The 13,076-nt window shown below is 49.4% G+C and overlaps 1 protein-coding gene across 1 annotated transcript; it reads right to left on the reverse strand.

Moving 5' to 3' along the window:
• Positions 1 to 2,973: 2,973 nt before the first annotated feature.
• Positions 2,974 to 4,622, reverse strand: LOC100676226 (protein FAM163A). Its single transcript, XM_023549129.2, has 2 exons — positions 4,509 to 4,622; positions 2,974 to 3,544 (listed from the first exon to the last, which is right to left on the reverse strand). The coding sequence occupies exons 1-2, from the start codon at positions 4,599 to 4,601 to the stop codon at positions 3,131 to 3,133; spliced, it is 507 nt and encodes a 168-aa protein (XP_023404897.2). The 5' UTR covers positions 4,602 to 4,622; the 3' UTR covers positions 2,974 to 3,130.
• Positions 4,623 to 13,076: the final 8,454 nt, after the last annotated feature.

Here is a 13,076-nt window from a genome sequence, read left to right on the forward strand (position 1 = left end):
CAACCTCAGGGGACAACAGAAACTACACTTCAATCCCCTTTTCCAATGAACAATAGATCTTCCTTGGACAGGTACTCCAACTGAGGCAGTAGGGTACCACGCAATATGGTGGAGGGGATTTGTTAATGGGTAAGCAGGAAGAGAGAGGATGCTAGTAGATTTTGGGGTTGAAAATGGACATTCTGTGTGTTGAGACGGATGACTTTGAGGCTGAAGCAACAGGGAACACTTAACTTAAATCCATGCCCAGCTGTCTCCACCCCAGATGAAGAACGGGGGACTCTGAGATTTCTATTTCAAATTCCTCATTTATTTCTGACATTCATTGGTTGCAACTCCAAGTTATCAAAGATGCAGGACAAAAAGAGAAATCTGCAGCAGAAGTGAAGTGGAGGTGGAGATAAGATGGCAGAGGAGACTGCGTGCTCCACAGTCCCGCCTCCTTCTTTTCCTGTTCAGGGTGCAGTTTGAGAAAAGTATACAAATCATGTCCCTTAGTACAGACTCCACAGCTAAAAAAGTACAGTGCAGTTGAGTGGGGTGAGCTTCCTTCTCCACAGGTGAGGCCTCCACAGCTAGTGAGGCAGGCGGGTGGTCTTGATCCTGGTTTGGAACCTGTGCCCTGAGGCAGGGTAGCGCTGTATGGGGGAGAGCTGACCCACGCAACGCCCCAAATCCAGATTTTATTTTTGGGTTGACAGGATTTAGGCTGGGAAAGCTATAGGTGGAGACAGGATTGCACAGGATGGATTGTACTCAAGGGCCCTAGGAGGTCAGGGACAAGAAGCATCTGATAGTTAACTGGGTTGTCTTGATTTTTCAAAGACGGGCAGGTAAGATGACATTATTATTTTTGATGAGGAAGGATGTGGTTGCTGTGGTTCATTGGCTGTGGAATTCCAGGGAAGCAACACACAGGACTGGCCCTCAGTCAGGAAGGGCGAGGACTGCCAGGCCCAGCAGCTCCTGTCAAGGAGCCGCACTTGGCCCAGTGAGGGCTGGTGGTGGGATGGGGTGTGTGAAAGCTGCTGTCTGGTCTCAGATCTCACTACCTCCTGCTAGAACTACGTCCTTGGACAAGGGCTCCCATCTGAGGTAACTCAGGAGGACGGGCAGACAAATGTGTTTCCTTTCACCAACAGTTAAATTATTTTGCCTGCTAATCTTGTATATTACTGTGGTCTTTTGCTCAACTGACATTCCTACACATAGGACCAGATAGTTGGCAAGTGTACCCAGCCCCTGCCAGGATTAGGGCGAGAAAGAATGGCTTGGCCCGCTGGAGATTTTTCAGGAAGTCTTGGCTTCGTGGAGCACTAAAGGACCCTTAGAGGCCATCTGGACAAACCTCATTTCACTGAGAATGGAGTCTCAAAGAGGCTAAGTGACTGCTCCTAGAGCAAGTGACCAAAATCTGACCAGATCCGAGGTCCTCTGACTCTCAACCCGGTGAGCCTTGATTAAAGACTGAGATGCAGTGTCAAAGCCCTGAATAGAGTGATGTAAAAGTGTGAATTCCCTTTTCCATCTGCACTCCCCCAGATGCTCCCTGCCCTTTGTTAAATAGAAAGTAGGAATTCCCACAGAAGAGGCAGCTCCTTCCCTGCCTGGTTCCCAGCAGCATGCAGACTCAGGAGTGGGTGGGAGGGTTGGGCATATACTTAGAAGCGGGGGGAGCAGTGACCCCTTATTGCAGAGGCATCTGGAAAACTCGTTAGGTGCATTTATTCAAAACAAAAAACAAAAAAAACTGCAAGGCCACTTCTGAGTTTTAAGCGGGAGATGGGAATGGACTTGAGGCTACAGCAAGGCAGTGACAAGTGGCCCATTTCCGGGATATTTGTTTGTGTGTGTGTTGGGGGGCAGGGGTGGGCACCAAGCATGGAATCCAACTGCTAAGTCAAATCCCTCCAATTATCAGAAGCAAGGACTGCTGCCTCTGGTGGAATGAAGTGGGCTATGGCTTCAAGCGTGGATGTGGAGTAGAAAGCCTGGTCTCTATAGTGGGGCTTATTTGGCTTCAGCAGCTTCTGGATTCTTCCTGTACCAGCCAGCTGGTTGCTAGGAATTAGCCACCTTAATCACTTTTTGGTTTGTGCTGATTGCAGGTCAGATTTTTCTTTCTAGTTGGTACATCTGAGACCCTTCCACTTTTCAGCCCTTGAAGGTGGCAAAGTCCCCAGTGTCTGCTGGTGTTGGCTCATGTGTGTGTTTGTGTGTGTCCATGTGTGCACACACACCTGAGAAAATGCACACAACGTCACAGGTCTGCATCCTGCACACCGCTTGGTGTGGTGGGTCCAAGGGACAATCAGCTGGATCTCAGTTGCTAAGCTACTTAAACTCTGGTAACAAAACTTGAAAAAGGTTTTCCAGGAGGGGGCAGCTGGTTCCTAAGGCAAAGAAAGAAGACTCAGGGGAGACAAGGTTAGACAGTCACTTTTTGGTCCAGTCCCCACAAATAACCTTATGCCATGGCCTTTAAAGTCAACTTGACATGTTCCCTGAGAAAGGGAGCAGATACAGGTATGGCGGGTTGGGAATCAATATCCTAATGGCACAGCTACAGTGACTACGGTATCTATGGTAACCAAAGTACAAAACAGTTAGATTGGGAATTAGCTCTTGGATTTGTTTTTTAGCAAGGAAGTCCTGAAGAGAACACTTTAACATGTCTTCCCTGCCTTTCTCAGGTTCTGGAATGTTTTAGTTCTTAATCCTTTCCTTGCTCTCTGTCCCTCTTTCTTCTAGGCATGGCCATTTAATCTCCCAAGGACTCTGGAGCCCTCTAGAACCCCTGCTTAGCTTTCCCTGATGCTGCTCTTCTCATGGTCATGTAAAGCCAGGAGAGGGGGTGTAGTGGTTGGCCAGAGGAATGTCCCAACAGATAAAGTGGCAAAGGTGCAAATTTAACCTATCAGGCCCTCACATCCAGGCCATAGGGTTGGAGCCAGGCTCCGCCCTGGTTCTCAATGTACCTTGAATCTTGGTGAACCCTGTCCCTGTGGGGCAAGAAAAACCAAAGGAACCAGAGAGTCCTTGTGGGGCTGTTGGGGGGTGATCCACTGCCTACATTGCCCCTGCTGGGGCAACAGTGTTGGTGGGTGTACGGGTAGGGGGGTGATCGGGGTTACACGTCTGTACTAATAGCCCTTGGATTGGTGAAAGCCTCATGCCCAGAGCCTGGCCAGGTCACCGGGTAACTGTGGGGCACTGCCATTTTGAGGGGCAGGGGTCCCCCCTCCTTGTAGTACGTGGGAGTGAAGGAGAGCCTCTCGCCGCCTCCCCCGTTGGGCACCATGTCAGCCGTCCGTATGTAAAAGGGGGAGCTGTATGGGGAGCAGGTGGTGCAGTGGCTGCCCACCGCCCTGCATGGCTGGCTGCAAGGCTCGCTGGTGCGGGCGAGAGGCGCCAGGCTGCCCCGGCCGTCCAGGGCTTGGGAGCTGCAGGCATTGCAGGTGGGGCCTCTGGAGTGCGTGGGGAGGTCATGCTCCTCCTCCTCCTCGTCTGCCTCCTCGGCTGCGTTCTTCTTGCAGCAGTAATACTAGGGGGAGAAGGGAGAGAGATGCCTGAGAGGGGATGACACTCCCCCCCGGCCCCAGCGCGCTCCTGAGCATGCACAGGTCCCAACACCTCCCTGCTCCACCGAGTAGCCTGTTGGCTCTGGGAATAAACTGGAACACCAGAAGCCCATGCTCTGTAAGAACATATTCCCAGATTTGTAAGACCAGTAAACCCATTGCCACTGAGTCAATTCAATTCATGGTGACTCCATGTGTGCAGAATAGGACTGTGATCCACAGGGTTTTCAAGGCTGTGACCTTTTGGAAGCAGATGGCCAGGTCTTTCTTCCAAGGTGCCTCTAGCTAAGTTCAAAGCACCAACCTTTTGGTTAGTAGTTGAGTGCTTAACCATTTGCACTACCCAGGGACTCCCTACAAGATCAGTTCTTCTTTTTTCCTTCCCCTTACTTCCCAGTGTATTAACTCTAGGTCATGGTAGAGGGAGGCTGGGAGGGAAGGGCTTACAAATCATAATGAGGATAGAGCTGGGGTTGCTGGGAGCAGAGTGTCCCTGGATGGTGACACCATTCCTGAAACCTCAGAGGTATAGGAGACACAACATGATGACCCAGTATCTTCTGTGAACACTTTCTTGGGTGCCCTGAAGTGTGCAGAGTGTGGGGGGCATGGCTCCCCTCTGACCACCTGAACTCCCAGCCTCCCTGATTTATGCCTGCCACTTTCCATGATTTTGGGCTTTGTTGCCCCTGAAGTGGGCCTCAAATTTCTGAGCCTTGGTGGCACAGTGATTAAGAGCTTGGCTGCTAACCAAAAGGTTGGCAGTCTGAATCCACCAGCTGCTCCTTGGAAATACATTTGTACAGTTCTACTCTGTCCTTTAGGGTCGCTATGAGTTGGAATTGGCAACAGGTTTTTTTTTTTTTTTAATGGGGAAGTGGTCTGCTGGTGGCCTGGTAGCCTTTGGCTGTGGGCCAGGGGACTGACCTGAAGCCGGCAGTAGCACAGGACAGCGATGATGCAGAGCAGGATCACCGTAGCTAGGATTCCGCCAGTGATCACAACCGTTCCCGCTGTCATCCGCCCGATGCCCCATCAAACTCTGCAAAGCACGTGTGTGAGTGGTGAGGAGCAGCAAGGCTGCCAACTGGCCTGGGGCGGGAGCCCTCTCGGAACGGAAGGCCCTGCACGGCTGGAGGCAGAGGGACCTGAGGGCGGCCAAAGCTGGGAGGGCTTCAGCGCCTTTGAGGGCAGAGGGCTGGCTGTCCCCTGGGGCCTGGCTAGCCTAAGGGAGCAGTGTGCTTACCACTGCAGGAAGGAAGAGGGGAGGCAATGTGCTAATTGGAGGTGTAACTCTGCTCCCCTGTTTCTGTGCAGTTCCAAAAGGTTCTTGCCATCTTTTTCTTTTCATCCTCTTTTCCCCTTACACCCATCTTAGCCCCCTCATGGTTTCAAGACACAGAGAATAACAGCTTTTGTTTATGGAGGACTGAGTCTGTGCCAGGCACTGCATTATACCCTCCCCTGCCTTATCCCATTTAATTCTCACAATAACCTTTAGGGATAGATATTAATTATCCTTATTTTACACATGAGGAAACTGAGGCTTAGATTGATTTGGCTGGGATTTTACCCAGCTGGTTCATCCCAAAGGCCATATACTCTTAATCATTGCCCTTCCAAGCACAAACAAACAATGGTCCCCAGGTCCTTAGATCTGGCTGGAGGAGCAAGGCCAAAATCTCACAAGTTCCACCTGGTTCTGCCCTGGCCCAGTACATGCTCCTTTTGGGGGCATCTCTCCTCTCCTTCAAACTGTCATGGAAAACAAGAGCAAAGCAAATCCAGAGGGCACTGGTGGGCAGTGTTCTGGCTCCTGCCAGGCTGTCTCCTGAAGGGAGGCTGGGGGGACCTGTCTTGGCTGATGGGGCTGAAATAATGGAACAGAGGCAGGCTCTGGGGGTGAGGCTGCTCTGGTCTTGGGCAGACTCTCCTATCAGGTTAGTGAATGGGGATTTCAGAGCCTCCCAGGCACATCAGGACCAAGGCTGTCTGTGCTGCGGGAACAGGAGGGTGGGGGAGAGCCTTGGACTCCTGATGAGTGACTGTGAGCACTTACGTTCAGTAAAGGGAACGGGTGACCTGCAAGACAACAAAAGTGAGAGAGCTGTTGGAAGAATAGTGTTACCCTGAAAAAGTCCAAGGGCTAGATTATTCCGTGAGCTCTACCCCACCCTCATCTTGCTCTCCTCGCATTGCGGTATGTCCTCCATGAGCCTATGAATCCCAAATCTGGGGCTCCAGCTATGTCTCCAACTGCTAGTAGATAGACATCTCACTTGTACGTTCTACTGTCATCTCAAACTTAACTATGACAGGCTAAAGTCATAGTCCTGCTCTCCAAATGGGCTCCCCCACCTCTGTTAGTAGTACCACCAAACCTGCTATGAAAGGCTTTGCAGGTTGTTCATTACTCAAAGGGCAATGGGAGCTGGAGCAGCTTGGTGGGCTCACCTGGTGGAAGGAGCATCTTCTTCTTCATGAAAGGTACCATCTGCTTACCACACTGCACTCACAGAGAGCTGTACCCACCCAGCGGCACTGTTTCTAATCCATTCAAAGGTGCTGTACTTGGGCTAGAGCCCTGATGGCACAGCGGTTAAGAGCTCGGCTGCTAACCAAAAAGTTAGCAGTTTGAATCTACCAGTCACTCCTTGGAAACCCAATGGAGCAGTTTTACTCTGTACTACAGGGTTGCTATGAATCAGAACTAGCTTGATAACATTGGGTTTTTGGTTTGGGTATTGGGCTACTCACAATGCGGACTGTGGACCAGCAGCTCGGGTGTCACCTAGGAGCTTGTTAAAAATGCAGAATCTCGGGCCCCACCCCAGAACCACTAAATCAGAATCTGTATTTTAGCAGATTTAAGATTAATTTGCACATTAGAGCTTGAGAAGCACTGTTGTACAGGCCATTGGGTTGTCTTGGGTTTCATTACTGCTCTAGTTGCCTGAGTTTTAAATTCCTCAAATTATTTTTTGGCTTCCCCTAGTGTTCCTTTGAGAAGCCCTCCCCAACTCCCCCGCTGCCCCCCATGCCGTCTCTCATCACTACACCCCTACTACAGACGCAATGCCTTTCCATGTTTCAAAACCTGTCTTGGGTTGCTAGTCAACTTTTTATGTGGGAATATCTTCACTCTTCAACTAAATTACAAGTTCTTTGGGATCGGGGTTATGTGTTATACTGTTTCCTACCCCCTCATCCTGAGCATTATGCACAGTGCCTGGCATACCCATAAAAAAACTCATTGCCGTGGAGTTGATTCTGACTCATAGCAACCCTGTAGGAGAGAGTAGAACTGCCTCATAAGGTTTCCAAGGAGCTTCTGGTGGATTCAAACTGCCGACCTTTTAGTTAGCAGCCAAGCTCTTAGCCACTATGAGCTCTTAACTACTACACCACCAGGGTTTCTGTCTGGCATACAGCATGTTCTTAATAAAAGTTTGGCAATCATTTCACCATACAGCTTTTCTTTTGCAGGCCTGGCCGTTATGAATATGATCTGCCACCAGGCGGCAGCAAATTGTATCTCTCTGCTCACATCCCATCTGTAGACTTGGGCATCACTGTTTAAGACAAATTTGACTTTGCCCAGATACATGGTAGGTTGTTCTTCAGTGGCTCACTGAGGCATTTTGTGGGGAGAGGTGAACCTCAGCCTGGAGAGGCAGAGCTGAGACTCACTGCCAGAAAGTGGTTTCACTACAACCCCCATTTCTCCGTATGTGCAACACTGAGGGTGGCTTAAGGGACAGAAAGGCTTATGGATTGACCTGAAGTTGGGGAAGAGAGCAGTGACCCACAGTACTGAAGGTCTTGGCCTAGACCCTGGGATATGCTCAGCCTTTTTTAGGAAACAGGAATTATGGAGAAGCCATACGAAAACAGTGTCCTCCCTCTTCCTTGCTCCCCACATGGGCCTGGCCTCCCCTCTTTCAGTACCACCAAGGCTTAAGTACAGCAGCAGTGGTTAGCAGATGGGTGGCATGGTAGTGCAGGCAAGAACAGGGGTCTGAGGCCCAGGTTCGAGGCCCTGTTGTGCCATTTAGCAGCCATCCCATCTTGGAAACTAACATTTTTTCTGTTTCCTCACTTGTAGAATAGAGATTAACAACAACAAAAACTCAGCTCACCAGTATGACTGTGAAGAAAATGTGTGTGAAGGCTCTTTATAAACTGTAAAAGGCCCTACAAAAATGGTTATTTATGGGAAACATGAAGTCCCAGACATGCGGCGGTTGCTTAAGCCTAACCTTAAAGTCATAAGCCAGGAAAGCACATGTAAAGGGTGTGAAACAAACTAGCCAGGTTCCAGCTAGTTCCCCTGAAGACCCAGTACTCATGGTACAATGTGACACATCCAGTGGGCCGCCGTGATTTCAGGTGAGCCCATTTCCCTTCGCAACTAGATGTAAGTGATGACAGTAACTCCCTATACCTAAAGAGCACCCTACAATTTATAAAGTGCTTCCACTTGCATTACCTCCTGTGGTTGGTAGGCTCTAAGATGACCCCAAATGATCCCCACCTCCTGGTATTCATGCCCTTATGTAATCCCTTCTCCTTAAATGGGGGTGAGACCTGTGACTTATTTCTAATTAACCAACAGAATAGAGCATATATGATGGGGTGTCACTTCTGTGACTTGATTACATAAGATTTTGACCTCCCTTCTTGCTAGTAGACTGTCTCCCTTGCTGGCTTTGATGGAGTGAGTTGGCATATTGGGGAGGTCCACTCGGCAAGGGGCTGAGGGTGACCTCCAGCTAACTGCCAGCTGGGAACTGAGGATCGCAGTCCAACAACCCAAAAGAAGCTGAATGCTGTCAACAATCACAAAAGTGAGAGTGGAAGTGAATCCTTCCCTAGTTTAACTTTCAGATGCAACCACAGTCCTAGCAAGCACCTTGATAGTAGCCTCAAGACAGATCCCAAAGCACCAGACCCAGCTAAGCCATGTCTGGATTCCTGACCCACAGGAACTGTGAGATAATCAATGAGTGTTGTTTTAAGCTGCTAAATTTGTGGTAATTTGTTATTCAGCAGAAGATAGCTAATACACCTCCCCTAAGCCTTTCAAAACCCTACCAGGCAGGAGGTGAAGCCAGACTCATTAAGTGATTTGCCTAAAGTCATGCAATAGCAAGTGTCTGAGTCAGGAACCGAGGCCCTGTGCTGCAGGCATTTCATCATACCATCTGCCTCCTGGTTAGCTTCCCAAGGACAGAAAAAAGAGGTCCTTATGTCCCCTCCTAAGGCTAGCAGATCTGGGACAGAATGATTCAGTGGTGGCCAACTCTGCCACTGGGGATGGCCAAAGAGATCAAATGGGTTGCCAACTAAAGACTCCTGGGCCTGCCCTCTGACTGTGATTTTCTAGAACTCCCTTCCTCACCCAGGTCCCAGATAACCTCTTCCGGGCGGGGGGGCGAGGGGGCAGCCTGTGCCTCGTACTTACGCGAAACAGCTGAGCAGCGATGATGCAGTCACACAGGCTGGGCCTGAGCAGACAGCAGTTGGGGGAGCGTCATGGCCAAGAGCATCAGTTCCTGCCAGAGAAGAGAAGGGATCAGTGAGAGCTGGACAAGGGAGGCTGAGAGAACAGCAGGCTCACACTGGCACCTGGTTATGACCGGACGACTCTGGAGTAGAGGTCCCCAGTGGGGGTTGCTTCTTGACCTCTGTTATGGATTGAATTGTGTTCCCCAAAATATGTGTTAGAATCCTAACACCCATATATGTGGATGTAATCTTGGTCAGGAACAGGGTTTTGTTACGTTAATGAGACCATATCAGTGTTGGGTGTGCCCTAAACCTAATCAGTTTTGAGTTATAAAAAGAGCAGATTAGACCCAGGACCGAGCACGTACTGGGGAAGATTGCCAAGGAACCAGGGAATGCAGGGCCTGTAGGAGCTGAGACAAGGGTCTTCCCCCAAGGTGGACAGAAAGAGCTTTCCCCTACAGCCAGTGCTCTGAATTGGGACTTCTGGCCCCTGAACTGTGAGAAAACAAACTTCCGTTCTTTAAACCAACTCACCTGTGGTATGTGTGTTACTGCAACACTAGGAAACTAAGACAACCTCCACGGTTACCTGAGTACCCAAGGCCCCCAATCTAAGAACCTGCAGACAGACCTGTCCTTGTTTCCCTCCCTCAATGCTGCTGTCCTGAATTTCTTCCTGTCCTACCCTGGGAAGTGAGGATCAATACTGGGAGTAAGACCAGCTACCTCCTTTGCACTCCCTTAGAGACTGCAACCGCCCAGCAAAAGTGCCCCTGTTGCCTGCATAACTGGCCCCTCTCTCCATGGCCCCACGTAACTTTTTCTCAGACCCTTCCCCACTTTTCTCTGGGCCTGTTCCTTCTTTCCAATGCCCAGAGCTGCAAATCCTTTCCTTTGTTCCAATATCCTGACTTCCCTCAGGCCAAACAAACCAACTGGACAGTTCAATAAATAAGTTCAGGTTGATGAACTGATGGAAGTGGGGAGGCAGGAACTTACAGAGACATTTAGGAATTTAATGTAGGCCAGTTACTGAGGTCCCTTCAAACCTGAATTCTTTAAATATCTCTTCAACATTATCTAGAGGAGAGGTTGGGCCTTACATTGGAAAGAGGGGAGGGCCTAAGGGAGGGAGAGGTGGTTAAGGACACCCGCTGGTGATGACTCTCAGCCTCTTCTCAGTTGTCCTGAGGAGAGGAGGCCCCTCTGGGGTGTGTGATTTTATTGGGAGGGAGACCAGCCATTCACCAGATCTACAGAGCTACCTTCTAAGGAGACAGGGCTGACCAACTCCAGTGGCTCTGCCTAGGTCAGAAGTTGGAGGGCAAAGGGCAGACATTAGCATGCCTCAAGGACTGATCCTTCTCTAAGTTCAGCAGGTCTCAGGAGCAGAGTTCTAAGAGAAGTGAGAAGTAGACCGAGGTTCTTCTATGAAGTGGCTCTGCCCTCACCTTCACCTCCTTTCTACAGCTAGACCTCTCAACTCCTACTGTCTGGGCACTCAAGCTTCCTCTCTCAAAGCTGCTTTCCTCACTCTCATTAAAATGTGTATCACATGTAACTGGATGTCAGCGCAGATTCTTATTTAAGTTTTATTTATTTATGTGAAACTATACACAGCCATACACAGCCATATACCATTTCAACAATCTCTACACGTACAACTCACTGACATTGATTATATTCTTCAAGTTGTGTGTTCTCATCATCCTTCTCCAAGTTTTTCCACCACCACTGACTTAGACTCACTGTCCCCCAAACTTCTCATCTAACCTTTCAAGTTGCTATTGTCAATTTGATCTCGCATAGATAATTCTTTAAAAGAGCACAATGCTCAAGCCTACCTAAGTTCTGACTGAGGTGCCAATAGGTAGAAATAGGAATACAAAGTGAGTTTGAGTCAGGTGTCTTCTCCCCACCCTGGCATGTACAGACTGCACAATGAGAATGTATGAAAACCCTTTTCAGAATTCCGTGAACCCTTTTATCCAGTTTGTGAAATATAGATGGGTCAGTAATTTGGTGAGGTTTTGGTGAGGAAGGTTTCTTTGGTGAGAGCAGATGCTGAGCTATGAATGCCTACCTCCAAGCCCAAGGGATGGGATGCTACTTTCTAACCCCAAGCCTACTCAGGCAACCTGAGGGGAACCACTCCAGAAGTTTGAAAATGTGCTCATGGCACCTGCGAGACTGAGAGGATGGCCCTAGGGCCATGCCTGAAAAGCTGGAGTGGGCTATGGACTGGGGTTGGCCTCACTGAGAGAAGTGCAAACGGCCTTGGTGGCAGAGCTAGGAGAGCACTCCTGTGTCTGGTTGGACTGAACTCCCTGAATCTGTCGGGAAGGGCTGCAGGGGTGTTCCCAGTGGACCAGCTGGGGGCTTTGGAGAGCTGGCTGGGGGCTGGTTGTCTTCAGTTCCGTTCAATAGTGCCACCTGGAGGGGAGAGGAGATCCTAGCAGGAGAGGTTGAGCAAAGAGTTACAAGGGATTCCTGGAATAGAGATGATGTGCTAGCCTGGATTACGAAAACTACAGGAAAGGGAGGCCCAGTAGAGAATCTGCGAAGAGGCCCCACAAAAAAACTCACTAAAGCAAGAGCCAGTTTTAACCTCCTCCCACACCCAGAAAGCTGAAACCATCAAGTCATTATGAACCTACAATTTTAATCGAGTTAGGCAGTGCAACAACAGGTAGTGGTGGTACTGAGGCTGAGAGCAGAGGAGTGTAGACAGCAGAGGGATATGGGCCGCCTCCCCAGCAGCTTCCAGCCTAAAGCAGATCTAAGCTTGGGGAAAGGAGATTAACACTGTCAGATTGGGTGTGTTTTGATTAATACTCAAGGCTGGCATTCTAATTTCTAAATTGGGGGTTTTCTAATAACTTAAAGTGACTGTTAGACTATCACCCCAAGCGAAAATGAAAAAGCAATGTAATCAGCCTGAGTTTTTAGCTAGGGTCAGGGCAAGGTTTCTCCCACTGAATACAGTTTAAAGTAAAGGGATGTTAGGAGAAAAAAATAAATAAATAAAGTTGCTTTTTGATCACAAGCCCTGTGACATGGTTATTTAACATTCCAGTTACTTACAGAAAAACGATCCACAGGAATGCAAGGACTCTAAAAGGCCTGGCCCAATATCTTTATTTTATAGATGAAGAAACTAAGCTCAGAGAGGACAAGTACTCTGGGTAACCACATGCAGCGAGACAGGCAGAGCTGGAGGGGTGCTGGTAGTGGAGCCGGGGCCCTGCCATGAGGCTGCTGTTTCTCCTTCTAGAAGCACTGCACTTACTTAGCCAGGAGTGAAGGGTCCCCTGACACCAGAATAATCACCTGAGCCATAGGTGCGATCAAATTGACAACAGCAATTTGGGTGGGACGCTTAGGGGGCAGTGACTTGAAGAAGATAGTGGCAGGATAATGTGGTAAAGGGTAGCAAGAATGGTAGCACAACTTGGAGAACGTAACCAATGTCACTGAATTGTACATGTGGAAATTGTTGAAATGGTGTATCTTGGCTGTGTATACTTTCACCAAAATTAAAAAACAAATAAATAAAAAAACCAGACTTCAGGGAATGCCTCACACCTACTGAAGCAACAGCTGCAGTGGAGGGCCTGGGAATCTGTGTTTTTAACAGGTGTGATTCTTACCATCTGGCCCTTTTGGGAAATGATGCAGGAATGAAAGACTCTGGTAGGACTTCAGGCTGGAGGTAGCAGAGGAGCGGTGACCTTGTACAGCCTCAGGTATCATCCACCACCCATGACAAGACTGGCTCTGGGCTCTGTGTCCTTGGGGCAAGGAGGCCAGAAGGCAGGAGGAGAGGGGGAGCTCAAGGAGAACCAAAAGCACTCGGTGTCAGGCTGGGTGGGATGGGAGCCACCCTGATAGGATGGGCTGGGAAATGAGCCTCCCACTCCTCACAAAGCCAGGGGCGTCTGGTCTCTCTGAAGGGCCCCTGCGCCCCAGTGACTTCAGCCTCAC

The sequence above is a fragment of the Loxodonta africana genome, chromosome 25 (assembly GCF_030014295.1).
Source record: "Loxodonta africana isolate mLoxAfr1 chromosome 25, mLoxAfr1.hap2, whole genome shotgun sequence".
Taxonomy (NCBI): Eukaryota; Metazoa; Chordata; class Mammalia; order Proboscidea; family Elephantidae; genus Loxodonta; species Loxodonta africana.

What these genes read in the sequence shown, in the direction of transcription:
- LOC100676226 (XM_023549129.2), bottom strand. Translation starts at nt 4,601, where the DNA reads ATGACAGCGGGAACGGTTGTGATCACTGGCGGAATCCTAGCTACGGTG. An exon ending in TGTGCTACTGCCGGCTTCAG is followed by an intron (nt 3,545 to 4,508) that starts GTCAGTCCCCTG and finishes TTCTCCCCCTAG; the next exon opens with TATTACTGCTGCAAGAAGAA.